Below are 21,139 nucleotides of genomic sequence, written 5' to 3' on the forward strand. Positions count from 1 at the left end.
ATATCATCCAGCAACAAAAATAAAAATAAAAAATACGTATACATCAACTATATCATATGAAAGATAGAATTGCTTTCATATTTTAAAAATACTCACACTGCTTTAAGAAGGAAAAAATCTAAATGGAAAATTTTAATTGGAGCATAGATATTGAGATTTACTTAATCTATATAGTATTCCATTTGAATTGAAGAAAATTATATGCAATATTTCTAAACGTCTTTTATGGATTTGCTTTTTTTTTCTCTTAACAATAATATTTCAAATGCGATACTACAATAAGACACACACAAAAACACTCTATATACATCTCAAATACACTTCCTACAAATACTAAGAAAACAATTGAAAAAACTCACTATCTATTTTTTTTTCCTTTAATGCCTCCTCGCCACCCTCCCACCACTATCATCCCTTCACTTCTTTAACCCTTTTTTTTTTCTCTTCTATCCTACTTCGTCCTTCTCTAACACTACTCTCACCCCCTATTTTCTTCCCCCTTTCTCCTTCTCTCTCCCGCCTTTTGCTCCTCCCATTCGTTTCCCTATGTTCTTGTCCACTCTTTCCTCATTTTCCTTCCTCATCATTTCTTTCTTTTATATCCCACATTTCTTTGCGACAAAAGGAGAAATGGTATGAGGGAAAAGAGAAGAAATAAGGGGAGAGGAGGAAGGAGGGGATATAGAAGATAGGAAAAGAGAGAGGAGAGGTGGAAAAGGAAAATGAAATAAGGAGAAGGGAAGGGGTTTTACTCGGGAGGGGTTTAGATAGAGGGTATGAGGCGTTATGGTAGGAAGGATGAAAGAAATTTTTTAAAACACCTAAATAAAAGTTTTAAAATTTAAAATTACTCTCAAAATATATCTAGAGTGAAAGTTTTTAATATACAAAATTATAGTAAAAAATTTCAAGAAACACCCTTAAATATATTTAATCTATACAAACCCTAATACATACTAGACTTGGGGTTTGTTCAATTAATAAATGGCTATAACTTGGTATTATGAGGAATTTATTATAAGTGAATCAAAGAATAGATTTATTAAATAAAACTTTTTTTTTATTTTCTATCCAGTCACAAGTACTCAAAACAAACAAAATCATTTAAGTGAGATAAGCTGTTGTAACTGCTAATCCTATTCTTATAAAAGGTGAACTTTTAACTGCCATTCCGGTAAATCTATATTTATATCAAATTTACCATTTTACTTCACATTATATTTACTACCCTTGTATTTAGATAATTTGTTGATTTAACTTAACTTTGTCATATTAACCAATGCTCATTAGCTGATAAAAATAAAATATTTTGTTGTAACAAAATCAATAAAAAGTAAAAAAAGTGTTTGGATAGAAGATTATTTGGGGAAAAATTTATTTAGAATAGCATTGTACCATTTTTGTGTGATGTGATGTGATTACATGAGACAAAAAAGTTATTGAAAACTATGTTTATGATACAAATACAATAATATGTGAATTTTTTTTCCAAATTACAGTATCATATCTGTTTGGATTAATTATTTTTGAGGATATTTTTGAAATATTTTACTGTAACAGTGTATATGAAAAACTTTTACTATAAATATTTTTTGAAATATTTAATATATTGTATGAATGAAATATTTTTTGAATTGTTTTTGTTTGTATATTATTGTAGTATTGTATTTGAAAAACTTGTTTTTGAAAAATAGATCAATCCAAGAGAAGAATTGTGTGTCAAATGAGTGGGTTTGTTTGGACAGCTGATTATTTTCTCAAATATATTTGCTTACATCATCATTACAATTTTCAATACATATTTTTATCTTCCCAATTATTTTTTTTATCTCACATACATCACATCACAAAAAGTGCTACAGTAAAAATATGTCAAATAACTTACAATCCAAAACAAAATGAGTACTAATTTACTGCAAGTAGCATAAGGAGATGGGTGCTGCACTACTTAGAAACAAAGAGCAAAAAGATTCTCGACAAATGAGCATCTTATCAATCAAGAGATTAAATCTCTTGACCTACATTTAATTTAGGATTTTTTGAAATTTCACTAGCGGGTAAGTAGTTACCCGTCTGGACCAGTGGCGATTCAGCCACCCCCTCCCTAGTGTAGAGTAAATTAGGAGTGAGTGTAGCATAAAATCTAATTCATCCCTTTTCTTAGTATAGAGTAAAGTAGGAGCGGGTGCAGCGTGAAAAAAAAGAAAAAGAAAAAGACAAAGGGAACATCTTATCCAAAAGTCTTCTTCTATCATTGCACCACCAGTTGGATAGGAATCAAAACAGCACCCACCCCCGAGTCCGCGCCCATTCCCTCTTTGATTGATCATTGATGGTGCCACCATCTCTTTTGATACTCGTGAAAAAAGATGTAGAATCCGAAAGATGAAAAAGAAATAAGTGTTTGTTTTCGTTTTAATGGGATAAATTAAATTAAATAGAGGAATTATTGGCATAGTAATTGATAATTGCTGTGCCTGTCTCCATACGGCAGCTATAATAACCACATATATACGGGGCCATGTACAAAATTCCATCGTCATTCAATCGTCTCCTTTGGTAATTACTGGCGTTGCTTTTCAGTTTATTTTTGCCCTTTTCCCCTTGAAAGTTAAATAGGAATGAAGGGAGTAAAAAGAGGGGTCAATGCCCATGGAGTGGTGCTGCTCTTGGTGGTGGTTGTATTGCTTCAGAAAGCCGTACTGGGACGGCCTCTGCAACTGCAACAACTCACAGCGGTAACCAGGCCCAGCCCGAAGGACACTGCTGCTTTCGCTCGTTGGTTGGTCTGCCAGAGCTCCTGGGGTGTTCTAAGGTCTAATATCTATTATATCTATCAATCTGTCTTAGTTAACGAATGCGTCCTTCAAATTTTGCTGCCTGGAACTTTTTTCGGATGTGGTTGCAATTCCCATCTCCCATTCCTCAGAAGTCGTTATGATGTTTTTTTTTTTTTTTTTTGGGGGGATTTGCACATCCCTATGGGGATTATGCTAGTTATTTTCAGTTTATTTTAATTTTGACCTTTTGAAGATGCTTTGTATTGTTTTGACTGATTCAACTCACATCAGACTTGAATAATTTGGGTGTCACTAATTTTACAATTATAGGGTAACATAAACGAAAGGCTCCTTTTAATTCCAAAATGCTTCGGGAATTGTATGTTAGTACTTGGGAAATTTTCATGTAATTGCCGACAATTTGTAAAAGCTTCAAATTGCCAGGGCTCACATCTTATGTGTTTTTGCTTCTATTGATTGTAAGAGGTGAAGATTTAAGACTGTTTTAACTTACTTCTCAACCGGCAGGAGTCACAGCAGGCCATTGTTTACTTCATCATATGCAATAAATGCTACCTTACCAAGAACTGGCTGGGTCAGGAAGGATCACTTTAAACAGCGTTTTAGCTGAAAATTCTTCACATATACGTAAACTGTAGAGGTAATGCAAGTATCTGAACATTACATTATCACCTTTTGAGGAGAGCAAAAGATTGAAAAGGAAAGCCTTGTGATCAAGACACGAACACCCCCTCATAGTATAGTAAAAATCGTGGAGAACATTTTTGATGGAGAAAAAAGTTGTATTTCCTGTTAAGCATCGATTGCTGTTACTTACGTGAGTTCCAATGCAAAGGTCAAATTGGTGGGACAACTATCTGGATGAAGCTTGCAAAGATGTCAAGAACATTGGTTTACTAGTATAAATTTGAAATGATGATAAAGAAACTGAACCAAATAGTTTTTCGTTGTTTAATATACGTGTTTACCCGTTTGAAGGTTTCATGTTAGGCAAGTCGTAACTCCTCTTTCATTACTGTTGATCTTAAATATTGTCTAAACAGACGTTGAAGATGATCTTATCTTACTCCCTCCTATTTTTTTTGCAGTACCATAGCCAGTGATTTGGGAGGAGCACCTTTTGGGTATGATCTGTCGTATAATATTGCTTTCTTCCTCCTTATTTGGGCGACTGTGTACAAGTAATTTGTTGCAAGAAATTGTGATATTTTGTACAGAAGAAATTTTGAGGCGAAAGAAATCTCTGATCTGATCTAGTGATGATTGTGGTAGGTTAAACCTGATGCTTCGTTATGTCATCTGAGGATTGTCATGAATAGACGAGAATCTGCTTTTACACGTGGAAACTTCTTCACTTTGATTGTCACTTTTATGAGATTATCTGGAGTTTAAAATACTATGCTCAAAATTGACTTGTACTTTCCCAACTTCTTGTTGAGATTAGACTTATTGTTTAAAGACTTTTCTAAGGGTTGCAACTCTTCTATTAGCCTGGAAGGAAGTGTGTGTTTGCTGTGTCCTGATTGAGTTGAGTTGGTCGCATCGTCTAACCTGAGTAAACTTCTGGTTGGCACAATGCACAACATTGTGCAATTTGCTCATGTACTGAAATGCGCTTTAACAGAGCTTTAAAAGCTTGGTTTCAACTTCTTGTTTTCTTTTCAGATACAAGTTATTATTGGTCTCCTGATACTCAAATTTATTTTATTTTAGTTCTTTTTCTGTTTTTCCTTGTGGTCATAAATTGACTTGTCTGTATTGTCCACAGAAATGTGGTCTCATTTAGTGATGGGCAACCAGACAAAGGAAGTGGCATCCCATATTTCTATTTGACGACACTTGATCCAACAGCACGTTATGCCTTGAAAGACCAAAGATCTTCCTTCACAATTAGTGAACATCCCATCGGGACTTGTGGTACCAAGGACCCTGAAAATCCTTCTTGTGCAAAAATTACACTTGTAGGGAAGGTAATAGCTCAATTAACTGAAAATTTTGAACTTATTAGACCTGGTGGCTTTACTAATTTCTAGGAGGCCTTTCTCACTTGAATTTACAATATGGCTGTGTTATCTGCTGTGCTGTTGTATTGTAATGCCTTTCTCACTTGTATGACATTACTCGTTCAGTTTCATCCTGACTTAACCTTTGCGTTTGTGGTGTGTAGTTGACATTACTTGACGGAAATTCCAAGGAAGCTGAGCTTGCTCAAACTGCGCTGTTCACTAAGCACCCTGAAATGAAAGGCAAGCTTGTTTTTTCTTTATAAATGTTTGAAACAACGTTGTCCTTGTACTTTACTTAGTTTGGCCTTGAAAATCTTTATCCTGCTGCTGTATTGCTTTTGTTCGTGAGAACTACCTGCAAATTGTGTTTTAATTGAATGGTATGCAGGCTGGCCTAAGGGTCATAATTTCCAGTTCTTCGAGCTGGAAATTTATGATATATTTATGATCAATTGGTTCGGCGGCCCTAAACCTCTCACTGTGGAGCAATATTTGCAAGCTGACATGTGAGTGTTTGATCATAAATATGATTGCCTTCAAGTGCTTCCATCTTGCAAAAGAAATCCTTTATATGAAATAGTTCCCATAGGATATGAGAGCGAGTGATTGTCTTCTTTATCAGTCGATTTTGAGCAGGGATTTCTTGCATTTGCAGGAATAAAGTCACGTTCAGTTTCTGATGAGTAGTTATCTGCTTAATAATGGCCTGATCCAATCAGTTTGGTTGTGCTGAAAGCGTTCTTCAGTTTCTGGGTGGATCTTCTGTACACCGTTCCCAATTCATTTGTAAATGTGTTTCGTACGATCATGTAAATTAACAATGTGCATCTGCCCATTGTCTTGGAAAAAAGAATGAATATCAGAGGATAGAAATGCAAGGAAGAATTGCATTTTTAGTGTTGATGGATGGCAATATTGCATGCACAAAAGCAAAAATAAGAGAACCCTGAGATTGTAATTATCCCATTAAATTGTACCCTGAGATTGTTGGTAACCTGGGACTGTGAAAAATACTAGAAAATGGGAATGTGGGAATTCAAAAGTTTGCCGCTATTAAAGCAACCTTATTTAGTTATTATTCAGTCGTATAAAACAACTTTTCATAATTGCTAGAAAATTTTGAGTCGTGACGTTTCCTGATTATTTTATCATATTTAAACTGATTTTTCGAGTTTTGGTGTTTGCTGTTGTCAAACAACTGCTCTTTCTAATTGTATCTCTTTTTAAATCTTAATCCATACCACCGCGTATGTGTATGTTTATTCGAGTGATAATGGGAAGAATTTTAATTATAGATATGAACATGATAAATAACACACATATTTTGTACAAAAAAAATTTGAAAATCTGGCGGAGACAGTCGGAGAGGAGATATAGAAAACGCCTGAAAATGAAATATTCAACCGGATAATATACAGAGACCTTAAAAAATTATTGCTGTAGAGCAAAGGTACGGATTTCTGTCCTGCAATGGCAATGGCCGGTGAGCCGATAAAAAGCTTATTGCATTCCAACCTCAAGAATTCGTTAACGGCTTAGTATCCTGCTACGCCAAATGGCCCTTTGTACAGGCAACCACCAGTTCTACTTACTTCCCCCCGCCAAATCCAGACCCCTCCTTAACCCCTTTCTACCTTCCTCCTTCACCTTCCCAAACCCACCTACCACGTACGGCGTCTCTCCTCCCAAACCGCTCTTCTGCCGAGCCGCCGCCACTGCCACCGGCGACACTGAAACTCTACCCCAATCCGCCATCCAAAGGATTGCCGAAAAGCTTCGCGGCCTCGGCTACGTCGAAGATGATAAGGATGAGAACAAAGATGAAGATAAGCTTCCAAAGAATGGGCCCTCCCCGGGCGAAATCTTTGTTCCGTTGCCTTCCCAGTTGCCGAAGTACCGGGTCGGGCACACTCTTGACCCGAGTTGGAGCACGCCCCAGAACCCAGTCCCCTTACCCGGCTCGGGGAATGCGATTCAGAAGTATCACGAGTTGAGGAGGGGCGTGATTAAGGAGAGGATTGAGGAGAGGAAGAAAAGGGAGACAGTGCCCACCTTGGCGGAGCTCAATTTGCCGGAGGAGGAGCTGAGGAGGCTGAGGACACTTGGTATTCGGTTGCAGAAGAAGTTGAAGGTTGGGAAGGCCGGGATCACGGAAGGGATTGTGAATGGGATTCACGAGAGGTGGAGGAGGTATGAGGTGGTCAAGATCAGGTGTGAGGATATCTGTAGGATGAATATGAAGAGGACTCATGAGTTGTTAGAGGTAAGATCTCATTGTTAATGTCCTTTTTTTTTCCCAATTCTACAATTGTGTGTTGATTGTAGTTACATTCGCATATCTTGCTTCCAATGTAAAAACTTTGTTTGAAGATCAAGTTTAAGTAGAGCTGCTAGTTACGCTTGAAGTTGTTTCTCAAACCACTTTGTGAAAAACAGCTGCTAGTTATATTTGAACCCTTCCAACGACATATTGTAAGGCAAATTTGTCCAGTAATATTTGGGTTTTAATGAGATTTACATGTCCTATTACGTGCCCATTATTAGTTTGCATTTACTATGGCTTGACTTCATGGTATGTGCTGAAGTATATTTAACTGCAAATGGTCTTTTTTAACAGTTATTGGTACTTACTATCAGAAGTCCATAATTCACTTCAATTTTGTTTCTTCCTCTGCAATGTTACGTAATCTGACCTGTTTTCCTTCTTTTGGGTGTGGTGTGGTGATTTGGATTACCAGATGAAGACTGGAGGCTTAGTAGTTTGGAGATCTGGAACTAACATAGTGCTATACAGAGGAGCTGATTACAAGTACCCTTATTTCTTTTCTGATGATAATACAGCAAATGGCTCTTTGCGTGAAGAAGCTTCAGTTGATTTTCGGATGGATTACAGAGAGGATAATGAAAAGAAGGCTTCTTCATCTGGTGGGAATGCCCTGAGATCTTCTGTACCTAAGTCACTCGGCAAAGTATCTCATCCACCTCTAATACAAGGTGTAGGAACTCCAAATAGAGTACGATTCCAACTGCCTGGTGAGGCACAACTTGCTGAAGAGGCTGATCGCCTGTTAGAAGGACTTGGTCCCCGGTTTACTGATTGGTGGGGGTATGAACCTTTACCTGTTGATGCTGATTTTTTACCAGCAGCAGTTCCTGGATATAGGAGACCATTTCGTCTGCTTCCTTATGGAGTGAAACCTATATTAACAAATGATGAAATGACAATTTTACGGAGACTTGGTCGGCCTTTACCATGCCATTTTGCCCTAGGTGAGTGATTTGTGAATTGGGAAGCATTGCATAGTTACTAGTCAAAGTTTATTACTTATACCAATTTCCTTTGTTTCAGGCAGAAATAGAAAACTTCAGGGCTTGGCTGCTGCAATTATTAAGCTATGGGAGAAATGTGAAATTGCCAAAATTGCTGTTAAAAGAGGAGTCCAGAACACCAACAGTGAATTGATGGCTGAGGAACTAAAGGTCTGCTAGATGGGTTTAAGAGATCTTCTGTCGTTCCTGTCTAGGCTCTGTTTTATCAGGGGACTAACATGTAACTGCCAGTAACTCTTCTGCACTGACATATATTTACTTGAAACTATACTCTTGCAGAACCTAACTGGGGGAACCTTGCTTTCAAGAGATAAGGAATTCATTGTCCTGTACAGAGGAAAGGATTTCTTGCCAGCTGCAGTCTCTTTAGCAATTGAAAAGCGGAGGAACTATGGGCTTGATGGTGAAGAAAAGGGAGCAGACAAAAGTTTTACTACAGTGAGCTCAAAAGACCAAAGGCTGGGGACCTCAGAAAATTGTAATGGAGATGAAAATAATGGTAAAGAGGACCAGAAACTTGAACTTGCCTCCAAGCGAAGGCATCGAAGCTCAACAGAAGCAGCAATTGAGAGAACTACTGCCAAATTATCCGAGGCATGTTATGTAATACTACCTCAAAATCTGTTCCAGTCACTTGTCTATTTTCCCAAACATGTTAATCATTTACAGCCTTACAGGCACTAGTGAAGAAAGACATGGCAGAGAAGCTTCTTGTAGAGCTGGAGAAGGAAGAGACCACCCAAGAGCCAGAAGTTGATAAAGAAGGTATTACAGAAGAAGAACGATATATGCTGAGAAAAATTGGCTTGAGAATGAGACCTTTCCTGCTTCTGGGTAAGTGCTAAAGGAAGTGCTTGCTTACTACCCCCTATGATGAAGAATGACATTGGCACGCCAAAAGTGTGTGTTTCTGGCCTCATGTCATCCTTGTAAATTTCTCTCTTTCATGCTCAGGAAGACGAGGAGTATTTGATGGAACAATCGAAAATATGCATCTTCACTGGAAATACAGAGAATTAGTGAAGATTATAACCGGGGGAAGAAGTATTGAGGAGGTCACTGCAAGAGCACGAACACTGGAGGCAGAAAGTGGCGGAATTTTAGTAGCAGTTGAACGGGTTAGCAAAGGTTTTGCTATCATTGTATATCGTGGAAAGAACTACAGTCGCCCTGCTTGTTTGAGGCCTCGCTCGCTTCTAAGCAAAAGAGAAGCAATGAAACGTTCTTTAGAGGCACAACGTCGTGAGGTCAAGTTTGTGTTTATCCCCTGGTTTTCATTTCATCCATTTGTATATGTAGTGAGACAAAGCACGAAACTATTCCAAATTATCCTTCCTTTAATTTTCTATGGTGGTACAGGACACTGTTAACTCACAGCTTTTTTGTTATCAAGTATTTTGATTATGAGTATTTGCTCGTTGTGCCTCACATATTCTCTTTGCATGAATTGCAGTCTCTCAAATTACATGTTTTGAAGCTTACACAGAATATAGATCGGTTGAAGCTTCAATTGGTGGGTTATCTTATTTCAGAGCCTTAATTTGTTTTCTGCAGCTAATAGACTGTATTCTGGTGGAAATTACATATCATTCATTTGATCCAGGCCAAAGAAAAGGGTACAAACAAGACGGACTTGGCTGAAGAATTAAAACTCAAATTGGTGAATTTCCTTTCAGATCTCATTATACTGTTCTTCCGTGGCAAGATTATTTCAAAATCTGGGCTAATATATGCAGTTTAATCATGATCCAGGACAAAGAGCAGGAGCCAGACAAGTTCCATTCATCAAAAAATAAAATGTCCCTTGCTAGTCCTGAACTCTCTTCCCAATCATTGTCAACGAGCCATTATAATGAACAGGTAAAAAGGATCCCTTTCTTTTTTGAGTTTTGGAATGAGCTATATATTTTTTGTCATCATCCAAGGCCATGCTAATCCAGTGTGTGTCAACCTCATGCTCATCTATCTAATGGATTGTTTCACTGGCTTTGGAATCTGAAATTGTTGTATGACAAATATAAAACACTTACTTTAGGTAAAGGACTTATATGAGAATTCATGCTGCATTAAACTAGAGAGGCTAAATTAAAAAAAAAAAAAAAAAAAAAAAACCTTTTCTCCAGAAGGTTCAGCATATTTAATGGTTACAGCAATTTCAGTGCAGCTTAATTTGTACTGCTGCCAAGTCAGTCAATTTCAGTGTCATGCACCCAGGATGTGTGAAGTGTAGGCCATATGGTTGTTAATTACGTTTCTTTTTAATATAAAATATTTCCTAGTGCACAATAATTTTTTTCCCTTCATCATTTTAGTTTCTTTTCATAACCAGAACTATAGGATTGAATCGCTGAACAAACTCTCTGCATACTGTTTCACATGGAATTTATGAGTGATGACTTTGAAAACATTGCTATGAGTTTGATAATGCAGATGCAGAACCTTTATCTAAATGAAATGGGGGAAAAGGTACAAGTAAAGAAGCTAAAGATCTTTTGAATTCGTGGAAATGTGCCACCCTCATCTTCTCCTGATTCCCTTTTCTGTCAATAAATCGAGTCGAGTTGTACAAGCCTAATTAATCTTCTATGAATGTTTTTTTCTTTTATCTTAGACACTTGGTGTGACACGCACTTCCGCCATTGGTACTATGGAGGCTAGACTTGGTGGCACCAAAGCTATGCAGTCCCCTGCTGATTCCATGAAAACTGAGCTGGATTCATCAGTTCATGTAGTTAAGGAAAGTGGCTGCAATGCAATACCTGTTAGAGCTAAAAGCCTCTCCAATAGAGACAGGCTACTTTTGCGGAAACAAGCGCTGATGATGAAAAAGCATCATGTGTTTGCCATAGGTAATACGAATATATTTTGTATCTTTCTTGATTTAATATTCTGCTATAAACCCCTATTTCAAGAGGAATGTTGTTTTACATGTTGGATGAGACAAATTTGGCCCTTTTCCAGCCACCAAACATGTGGATTTCTGATATAGTTCCTTTTGTTGAGAAACTTTGTTGTATGTTAGTTGCGGGATATTTGTTGTCTCTGTGGATCACATTCTGTCATTTTGTCATTGGCCGTGGTTCTGGGACTCCTATAGTTCGGTTCCTTATGTTGTGAAACTTTGTTGCACGTTGGTTGTTTGGACATTTTTTTGTCTCTGTGGATTACACTCTGCCATTTTTGTGATTGACTGTAGTTTCTGGACACTCAAGTTTGGTTTCTGGCTACTCTAGAACACACGTGTTCAGAATATGAATCTCGTAATGTAGCATTATGTGGATAACTAGTTTTTCATCAGTGTAAGAGTCCAGCATATGGTATTCTGAAAAGCTGTAGACCAATAAAGAATTGGAAAATAGTATATTGAAATTGTAAATGCTCATGAATACACTGCCAAACTGTTCTAAATAATTCTTGAGGCAATTTTCTTTCTAAACGACGCAATAGATACACAGAAGTGGCAGTCTTTTATATTTTTATTGAGATTGAAGGTTTCTTTTTAACTGTTTTCACCTGTTTGGCTGGGTAACATAAAGTATTTTACAAATGGTCTTATTTCTTAGGGAAGAGCAACAAGGTTAGTGGACTTGCTGAAGCAATCAAGGTCCGCTTCCAAAAGTACCCTCTTGCTATAGTGAATGTAAAGGGCAGAGCCAAAGGGACTTCTGTCCAGGAGGTGGTCTTCAAGCTGGAGGTTTGTGATTGAAATCCGTTTTAAGTATCTGCTGCAATGAACTTTGAGATAAATTTAACTTTAGAAATTTACAGAAATCATTTCTGATGTTTGCTAATATTTGCTTTGATTAAATCGTTGTTTTGAGACTGTTTTAACTCCTGTTAACCTCACAGCAAGCCACTGGGGCTGTGCTGGTGTCTCAAGAACCAAGTAAAGTCATACTGTATAGGGGTTGGGGAGCAGGAGAGCCAACAACTACCCATGGTAGCCGGGAAAGTACTACAGATTCGAGATACTTTTCAGGCAGAGAGGGTAGGACTCCGCATGCTATACCTCACGATCTTATGTCAGCGATCAGGCTTGAATGTGGTTTGCAGCCTTACAACGAGAAAGAATCCCCTTCTTAGGCTACATCTCTCGTTGATTTTTGTAGCTTAGTTGGAATGCATCGGTTTTGACACGCATTTGATCTGGCAACCGGGCTTTCTGCACTAATTGCAAAATCTCGGTATTACTCTTCAACTTGACACTTGCAGACCATAGAATTCGGTACTTAAAAAGAGTTCCTGAGTTATATATGACTATATATACGGTATTGGTGAGTCTTGTTTACTGTGATTGAAACATTACTGCAGGCTATGGAGGCGTCCTGTTAAACCTGAATATGAAGCAGACATGCAGAGCCCTCTTTCGGTGGGAATCTCAACTAATCTGAACTTTATTTGACCGTGGCTTTTCTTATTGTTATTCAGCAGTAGCCACGGAATTTGCTAAAACGATAAAATAATATAGGAAGCCCTCTCTGACTCTCGCTCAGGTTGGCAGTCGGAACAATGGGAAGGTAGCCATGCTCCTGCCACTTCCAACTTGAACACTGGAAGACTTTTTGTTCTTGGGGTCCCAACTCCATAGCGGAAGGGAAAACCTGATGGCATTCTATGATGTTGATTCAGGTTTAAGGTTCAGTTTCTGTAAAATTCAGGTTGTAATTAAATTTTATCTATTTGATTTTGCAATGGGTGTGAAGTCATTATTTTTAAAATAAAAAATAAAAAATATATTAGACGAAATATAGGGAGTGTTTGGATACCAAAATTATTCCAAATAATATTTCGCTTGCATCACAAATATATTTTCTAACCTACCTTTTTATATTTTCAATCACATTTTTATCTTACATACATTATATCACAAAAAGTGTTACAGTAATTATTCCAAATAATATTTCAAATAATACACTATTCAAACTATCTCATAATAAGTACGTTGATGGACCCTTGGTACGGCCCAACGTGAACTTTCCCCTCCACAGGTTGACGTGCGTGCAGCGTGCTGCACATGCTTGCATAATCTTCTGAAAATTTGTCCCCACGAGTCGACTTATCTAAAATAAACTGAACAAAAAAAAAAGAAAAAAGAAAAAAAGAAATACGGAGTGCCGCGTGCCTCACGGCACCAGTTTGCAAAGCTTCCCGTTTTAGCTGTCAGTTCAGTTGGTATCGAACGCAGCGCCCTTCGCTTCATCAAAATTTTCTATGCTCTCAGTCACTTTTCTTTTATTTTTCCCCTACTCCCTCATTTTTCTTTTGGGAAAATTAGGTTTGTCTTGGTCTGGGGATTCCATTTGTAGATTATGTGCTGTATGAAATAGCCATATTGATATAAATGACATAAGAGAAGTGATAATGAATGATTTACCATGATAGATAAAAAAAAAAAAAAAACTACTGTCATATGACGTATGTTGCATGTACTTCATGATCCATGAGTGAACACAGCGACCAAGAAGAAATTAGGTTTGGCCTGGGATTCCCTTATGCTAGGACCAAGACGGCGTCTCATTATTTTTATTTTCTCTCCACTTCTTCTACGAGGTCCCATAATGGCACAAAAAGAAATATAGGGTTATAACCTTGAAGAAAGTAAGAGACTGCTTGAATTGCATTTTTAGTAGTTTTTGTAATAATAAAAATAAAAAATCACCGTTATATTTTTTTAAATGTGATGAAGCAAAAAAAAAAATGTTGAGAGAATGCCTTTTAAAAAAAATTCAACATTTTTTCCTGAAAATTACAATCCAAACAAGGGAAGTTAATTCAAAAATGGTTGAAGATTCCTTTGCCTGATTGAGTAAAATATTAGTCCTAGAAAGAAAAAGGTCATCCTCTTTGCCGGAATTGTTGTGTTACACGGGGGACTAACTTTCCAATTAGGCGCAGAAAACAATTGCGACTCTTTCTAAAGTGGTCAAAGCGATGAGTATCGGCGCCCGGACGGCCTCGTCTTCACTCGTCATCCGGGGCCCTGAATTCAAAGAATTAAATTAACTTAGGAGAAGAAAAAGGGTATGGAATTTGCAGCAGCTTCTCGTCGTGTTGACAAAAAAGGGCACTTTCCAATTGCGCTGTACTCCGTACGAATAGTAGCTTACCATCCATTTCCAGCGTATCTGACTTTCTGGTTTCGATGAAAACAGGAGCTTCAAGCAGGGAATTCCTTTCTTGCTTAATTCATCTATATTGATGTATACGGCCAAATTTTTGTGTGCGATAAGCACGGGTTGCAATGGTGGACTTTGGTGCCTGGTTGAATAAATTCAGAGGGAGCTTAATTAACTTGGGCCCTCCCACCACAAGTCCACTCTCTAATTGCGCCAGTTACGTTGCACGCTTCTCATGACTGGCAAGGACGAGAGCAAGTTGAAAATTGAAACATATCCATGTTGAACCTCGTGTATCTATTTTGCAAGGGCAAATTTTGCAGTAGATAAAGCAATGGCGCTCTATTTTGACCCGTGTCTATTATCAATTCTTTTCTTATACTTTTCCTTTTTACTGTTTAAATACTTTGAAAAGTTTTGACAGATAGAAATGGAAATCATATAGTGTTTGGATATAACTTATTTTGTCAAAAATTTACTTGCTTACAATACAAATACATTTTTAAATGAATAATTTTATCTTTCAAATTACCTATTTTATCTCGCACGACTCACATTAAAAAAAAGTTACAATAATTATTTCAAATGATTTCTTGAATGAAAATTGAAAAACCATCGTTAGGCATAAATAACTTGAATGAAAATCCAACCACTAGGGTTAGCTTAGTGGCCAGAGATCGATTCTTAGAGTCCTTCTCGTTATCCTCTTCACGATTTGAATCTTGTGCCTGACAGTTAGGAATGAAAAAAGGTGAGAGGATAAAAAAATATTAATAATAGACATGAATGAATGAAAATCCTCTAATAGAAGAAAAAGACATTCTCAATTATAAAACTAGAAATCCAAGATTGACACATTTATTTTAGAATCTTGTAATAGGATTGTAACTTTTTGAAATTGTTATTTTTTTTAAAAAAGTAATAAGATTGTAACATTTTGAAGTATGCGTGTATAAAAAATTCAATTAGGTTTCATTCTAATCATCACCATGAGTCAAGACCTTGTTCCTAGGATTATAAGTTGATCTTTTATAAAATAAAAACCATGAATGAATGAAAATCCTCTAATAGAAGAAAAAGACATTCTCAATTATAAAACTAGAAATCCAAGATTGACACATTTGTTTTAGAATCTTGTAATAGGATTGCAACTTTTTTGAAGTTTTTATTTAAAAAATAATAATAAGATTATAACATTTTGAAGTATGCGTGTATAAAAAAATTTAATTAGGTTTCATTCTAATCATCACCATGAGTCAGGACCTTGTTCCTAGGATTATAAGTTGATCTTTTCTAAAATAAAAAAAAAGTCTTATTTTACCGATTGAACCAGCTGCTGTTGACTAACATTACGGGGTTGGAGGGATAATGGAAGGAAAGGACCCCAAGCAGACGGCGGTCACGGGAGTCAGGGATTGTTATTAGTACTAATTAAATGGTTTGTACAAGACTCCAAGAGGTTCGGATGAATGGAAGTAAATATTTGTTTTTTTTGTCGATCGTGAATCCTACTTCTATTTCTACTCCTATTCTATCTAAGAAAAGATTCAATTGGACCTATGAGAGATCGACGAGGACAGAATCACCACTGAATCAGATGAATGTATCATGCACTCGTCTAAATTTTTTAAAAAATCATAATTATAGTAAATTAGTGGGAGGCAAGGTTCGGTGGTGGCCATCAGCCTAAGTCTGATGGTTAATGGAAGTAAATATTTCTTTCCACAAATTCTCTCTCCTTATCAGTGGACACAGGTGCAAATCTCTGAGGGCAAGAAAGAGACTGCACAAAAAAAATACTGGAGGGTTTGCTCTCTCTTTTCTCTTAGCTGAGGTAGTATACTTCTCTTCTTTCAACGCCAGAAACCAAAAGTAATCATCATGTTCTCTGTGGCACCAGTACCACCTTACCGTCTCCAGAGCCATCATCATTGCTCCCACAACTACGCTGAAAAACTCAAACCATCATCATTATCCACACCAACAAAGACGAATATCATGAAAGAGAGAAATAAAAATCACAAACAACGTGGACATCACAGGCTCTTGTTGGCTGAGGATGAAGTTGAAGACCAAAACCTCCTCCTGCTCCATCTGGGAGAAGAAGAAACTCAAGCCCTCGAGGGTCTTCTTCTTTCTTTCACTTTCGACTAATAAAGACTTTGATCAAAGTCAGCTTGCTTCGGGGAATCAAGCATCATGGTCCGATCTCTACTTTGCTAGATCAAGCAAAACTAACTCGCGCCTATATAGCTAGCAAGTTAGCTGGCTATCTTTTCTTTCTTACTACAATTACAACTCCTCCTGCTCCTCCTCCTCCTCCGGGTTGCCTTTGGCTTTGTGGTTTGAACTTAAAAGGTAATGTTAGATCTTGTTAGATAAAAGCGCATACTAGTGGTGCTACTATATTTTATTTGCTTGTGAGTTTGCTTATTAGCCTTTTTTGGAAGTTCAAGAAGACAAGATTGAGCTACGCGGTTTTTTTTTTTTTTTTTTTGGTTTTTGGTGGTTTGGATTTATGAATCTCTCTCGATCACTTGTATTATGTCACTTGGATTTGATTTCTTAAGCTTGCGGACGATTCGTATTGTAGAAAGTGATTCTATGTTATCTTTGATTGTATCTATTTAAATGGTGTCTCATCAAACCAGTTAGTCCTAGCTATTCAAAACCCTCCTCAACAAACATTAAGCCTGGTTCTCACAAGCATTCTTCAAGTTGCGCGCTATAGTTATTTATATAAGTAATTATATATGATCGACAAGATCTGTGATGGACAAGGCACTTATAGGAGAGTACTTTTCTCTTTTTATCTCCTGTTAAGGTTTCGCTTCAACAATTCATTAGGGTTACCAACTTTTGTTTCATCTTTAAGCTTTGTCTTGTGGTTGATCTTTCGCTGATTAATGTTTATTGATTCCACTTGTGCAAATGGACAAGCTGAAATTGGATTAAGATATGACACCACGTAATCAGGCGCTAAAAATGATGATGGCTCTCGCTTTTCTTTTAGTTATTTTTTCTCCCCGCTTGATTTATCACTTCCGAAAGGAAAGTAGGAGATTTGATTTTGATTACATCAACAACCATGCAAGTCGATCTTCATAGTGTTACATGCGGTTTGGAAGCAGTAAACGAATTTTACCTTGGGTATTATGTTTTGGCTGTTTTGTGTCTGGATCATGAATGATGAGTAGGTTATCATGATTCACATTCCCCGTGCTTTTAAGCATGGAATTTTCTGTCGTGCGCTCTTGCTTTCTTTAAGTTAGCTAGTCAGGAAGTTGGTTGATTACCAGGTTCTCAGAACTGAATGATCTCTGTCTTTTCTTCTTCTTAATGTATGCGTTCGGAAAGGCGGTGGACATTAATGATCAATCTATAGATGAATCTCCTTGTGTTAGGATATGATTAGTGCAGTTTTCTTCTCGCTTTCTTTTCTGAGTTCTAACTACTACAGTAGTATTAAGTTGTATTTTTCGTGATATTTGTAGCGTGGGGATCGAGAGAGTGGTGTCTTGCTAGTACTCAAAAAATGTTTGCGTAGGTTTTAATTACTTGCAGTTGCACGATGATTTGTTTGCTTTGATGGCCTATCTACGAGGATAGTAGCCTGTTGAAACTTTTTTTTCCGTGGCCTATTTTAGAATTTTTCATGCGTTTGGATTGCATTTTTCTAAATTTTTTTTTTTACAGAAAAATTAATTTGATATATGTGAAGTAAAAAGGTGATTGAGAAATGTGTTCACGGAAAACGTAGCAACTTTTTTTTTGAAAAATGGCTATCCAAACAAGGCAAAGAAGCTTTCTCCTACAGTACCGACACATCCATATATATATATATATATATATGTATGTGACTAAGCCTCTATTCCAGGCTGATTCCTGATATAACTAGCAACAATGGTTATGTTCTGCTACATTCTAAAGTACAACTGGCAATATATGAGCCGTAACAAGAATAAAACCGCGTCCGTTTAAGCAAATGGCACTGCTCTTTGCGCGCTTAGATGCATGTTTTGATTAGCAATCTATCATCGTTGGGGCGATGGATGAGTCTTAGTAGTGTGCTGGCATGGCCTTCGTCGATCTGCAGCTTATTCAAGGAATGATGGATAGATAGGTTCGGAACTATCAGTTGCACTACTGGCGACTGACGTGAACAACTCTTTTGTCCTTTTCCTGTTCCTGGTGAATGAAAAAAAATTGCCTCCTTCTGTCTTTTGTCCAATGGACCATCATTGTATTAATTAGAACTTAGCCCACGCTTCGTGAGACTCTCTGATTGCACAAATCTTTCAGATATTGACTTCGGCTGTGTTTGTTTGAGATGAGTAGTGAGCACAACAGCATAACTAATGAAGCCAAGTTCAGTAGACTTTTGAGCACAAATGACATTTTATTAACTATGAAGTTTTATTCGGTGGGAGTGCTTGTCAACCCCTGACCCTGCCGCTTGAAAAGTTAAATCGAAGTAAGGTGAATTGAAAGTTGAAACACTTGGGATTCCCATGCGCATTAGCGACGTGTTGATGTTTTACAGTTTTGCTATCATTTCACCCTCTGAAAATTCTCGGGGCATTTTCTGGTTAAAAAAAAAAAAAAGGCAAAAAGGAGGGGAATTGAATGAAGAGAGGACACCTATCATTGATTTAGGCTCGGATGCACTAGACAATAGTACAAAGTACCAACCCACGGAGTCAACGCGTCCCCGATAACCACTTTATTACCCCTTCTGATCAACGGACGTAGAGCTTCACCAAATCAATATCGGTGTGCATTGTTCTGGAAACACAAAAGAAAAAGTAGTTATGAACATATATGTTTTTTAAAAAAAAGATGAATCTTTTTTACATTAGCAATTTATAGGCTGACGAGTCTAAATATATTTCATATCATCGTAATTTAAATTTAAATATTAAATTTTACACGCGTGACATGTAAACACACCGAAAGATTTTTAGATACGTATCACATAATTTATATTTAAATTTAAACGTTAAATTTTTCACATATGGCATTCACCTAGAGTTCTAGACTCATAATTGTATGTACTGACAGTGCATAAAGGATTTACGATTCAAAAAAAAATTCAAAATCATGAACGAATCATCAAATATTTAATTAAGGTCATGGAAAAACCAACCTGATTGTATGTGAAGATGATGATAACATATGCTTACATCATCTGGTCGAGCTCAAGAAAAACCTCGGGACATGTAATTTTTGTGTTCTATGTGTGGGGGAGAGGGAGGGCGCTGTGGAAGAGGTAATTGTTCTACTGCTAGCTACTAATTTCTGCAGAATTTGTAATTTCTTGGTCGTGACCCGAAGGCTCGAGGAGTGGTAGAGGTCCATCATCATCCATGTGGGGAGGAATCGCATGATGCATCGGGAAGAAGAATGAACTGCATGATTAAAAGTTTTTTTTAATTGACACAAGTTAGTATAATTAAATTATTTAATTTACTGTATGAACGTATAAACTCACATTCGTTTTCACTTGAGATCCCTCTTGACTAGAGGTGTCAAATAAAACCATTTAACTAATTTTACCCATACCCGCCCATTAATAATTGAATATGGGTATATTAAATTTTTATATATGGATATAAATGGGTTACCCAATTATACCCATTTATTAAATGGGTATAATTGGGTAACCCATCTAACCCATTTAACCCATTTAACTTACATTCCCAAACCTTTTGTATTTCTCGGGGTGAAAAAGAGCTGGCACCACCTCACCCAACCCCAACTTCCAGACTTTTTATTTGACCGACAATTAACCCCGTCAAATCACCCATTTCCTTCCCTTCATTTCGTCTTTTCTACTTAACCAAATGCTTCTTAACTTTGACAAAAAAAAAAAAAAAAAAGCTTCTTAACCATGGGAAAAAAAAAAGGCTGTCAAAAATTATTTAATTTTTTTCTTTTTTTTATAAAGAAAAGGTATTGAATTTAAAACTTCCTACTCATAATCTCTTCCTATGTTCCAATCAAATCCTCCCTGCCCTGTTCAAAATTATTTGCATTTGGAGTTGGATTGCATGTTTGTTGCTAGTCTAGCATAGATCATTGCGGACTGTTTTTCCTTTGAATTTCAGGGATCAGGTTAGAAACTTGCACCACTTACATTATATGTCCACTTCAACTTTCATCGAAAACAAGTAAGTAATATTATTGAAAGTGTGTCCAAAAAATAAAAATCACAAATACTAGGGGTTCAAAGTTTTGGATTAAATTTTTTTGTTAACTTTCATATTATTTAGTCCAAAATTTTAGATTCTCATTGTTCAATTATTAAATAATATGTAATTTTGCGACATGGCATGCGGATGGAAAAAAAATTGATAATTAGACTTATTTGGCATAATAAGTAAATATTTAAAATTAATGATGGGTGTAAAATGGTATAAATTGATAATTTAGTTTAAAAATGAATTTATATGAGCTTGTAAAAATTTAGAATAAATGGGTTATAAATGGATAATTGGGTTACTCAACTCATTTTTTGACTTACCCATTTATACCCATCTAGTTAAATGGATATAAATGGGTTGACTCACTTATACCCATTACCCATTTTACCCAACCCAAACCCGCCCAAATCACCCATCTTGCCACCTCTACTCTTGACAAACCTTTCATCAAGAGAAAGTGTGTGAGAGAGAGAGAGAGAGAGAGAGATCCACTGACAAGACGCCGACTGCCCATTTTGCTTTGGGGGAAAAAAAACTACTATTCAAGGAAGAGGCAGTTCAGTGGGAAGTCTGCATGGAACTTATTATAATGGAAGGGTCCAACATATGGTCATTTTGGAAGTGGATGGAACACTTTTACCTTTTGTTGGACTGTACAAACACTGTCAACTACTACTACTTCT

The 21,139-nt window shown here is 36.8% G+C and overlaps 2 protein-coding genes across 3 annotated transcripts; both read left to right on the forward strand.

Annotated features, from left to right (window-relative positions):
* The first annotated feature begins 2,258 nt into the window (after positions 1–2,258).
* On the forward strand, positions 2,259–5,889 carry LOC113753630 (protein CREG1-like). Its single transcript, XM_027297830.1, has 6 exons — positions 2,259–2,815; positions 3,890–3,925; positions 4,570–4,771; positions 4,969–5,047; positions 5,196–5,313; positions 5,463–5,889. Exons 1-6 carry the CDS (start codon positions 2,622–2,624, stop codon positions 5,485–5,487), a joined length of 654 nt encoding a protein of 217 aa, XP_027153631.1. The 5' UTR covers positions 2,259–2,621; the 3' UTR covers positions 5,488–5,889.
* A 357-nt stretch (positions 5,890–6,246) lies between these two features.
* Positions 6,247–12,874, forward strand: LOC113754238 (CRM-domain containing factor CFM2, chloroplastic). 2 transcript variants are annotated; one of them, XM_027298610.1, is made up of 14 exons: positions 6,247–7,070; positions 7,546–8,077; positions 8,157–8,287; positions 8,417–8,731; positions 8,815–8,971; positions 9,092–9,384; positions 9,591–9,650; positions 9,741–9,797; positions 9,890–9,997; positions 10,749–10,986; positions 11,701–11,831; positions 11,987–12,321; positions 12,449–12,506; positions 12,631–12,874. In XM_027298610.1, exons 1-12 carry the CDS (start codon positions 6,363–6,365, stop codon positions 12,218–12,220), a joined length of 2,964 nt encoding a protein of 987 aa, XP_027154411.1. In that variant the 5' UTR covers positions 6,247–6,362; the 3' UTR covers positions 12,221–12,321; positions 12,449–12,506; positions 12,631–12,874. The 2 variants fall into 2 exon arrangements, with proteins under 2 accessions (XP_027154411.1, XP_027154410.1); XM_027298609.1 differs by having other exon boundaries at positions 12,449–12,874.
* Positions 12,875–21,139: the final 8,265 nt, after the last annotated feature.

Source organism: Coffea eugenioides, chromosome 11, assembly GCF_003713205.1.
Source record: "Coffea eugenioides isolate CCC68of chromosome 11, Ceug_1.0, whole genome shotgun sequence".
NCBI classification, from domain to species: domain Eukaryota; kingdom Viridiplantae; phylum Streptophyta; class Magnoliopsida; order Gentianales; family Rubiaceae; genus Coffea; species Coffea eugenioides.

Excerpts from the sequence above, each read along its gene's own strand:
- LOC113753630 (XM_027297830.1), top strand. The coding sequence starts at position 2,622 with ATGAAGGGAGTAAAAAGAGGGGTCAATGCCCATGGAGTGGTGCTGCTC. Across the intron at positions 2,816-3,889 it reads AGCTCCTGGGGTGTTCTAAG|TACCATAGCCAGTGATTTGG; the intron begins GTCTAATATCTA and ends TTTTTTTTGCAG. Across the intron at positions 5,048-5,195 it reads TAAGCACCCTGAAATGAAAG|GCTGGCCTAAGGGTCATAAT; the intron begins GCAAGCTTGTTT and ends AATGGTATGCAG.
- LOC113754238 (XM_027298609.1), top strand. The coding sequence starts at position 6,363 with ATGGCCCTTTGTACAGGCAACCACCAGTTCTACTTACTTCCCCCCGCC. Across the intron at positions 8,078-8,156 it reads ACCATGCCATTTTGCCCTAG|GCAGAAATAGAAAACTTCAG; the intron begins GTGAGTGATTTG and ends CCTTTGTTTCAG. Across the intron at positions 8,732-8,814 it reads CTACTGCCAAATTATCCGAG|GCACTAGTGAAGAAAGACAT; the intron begins GCATGTTATGTA and ends ACAGCCTTACAG.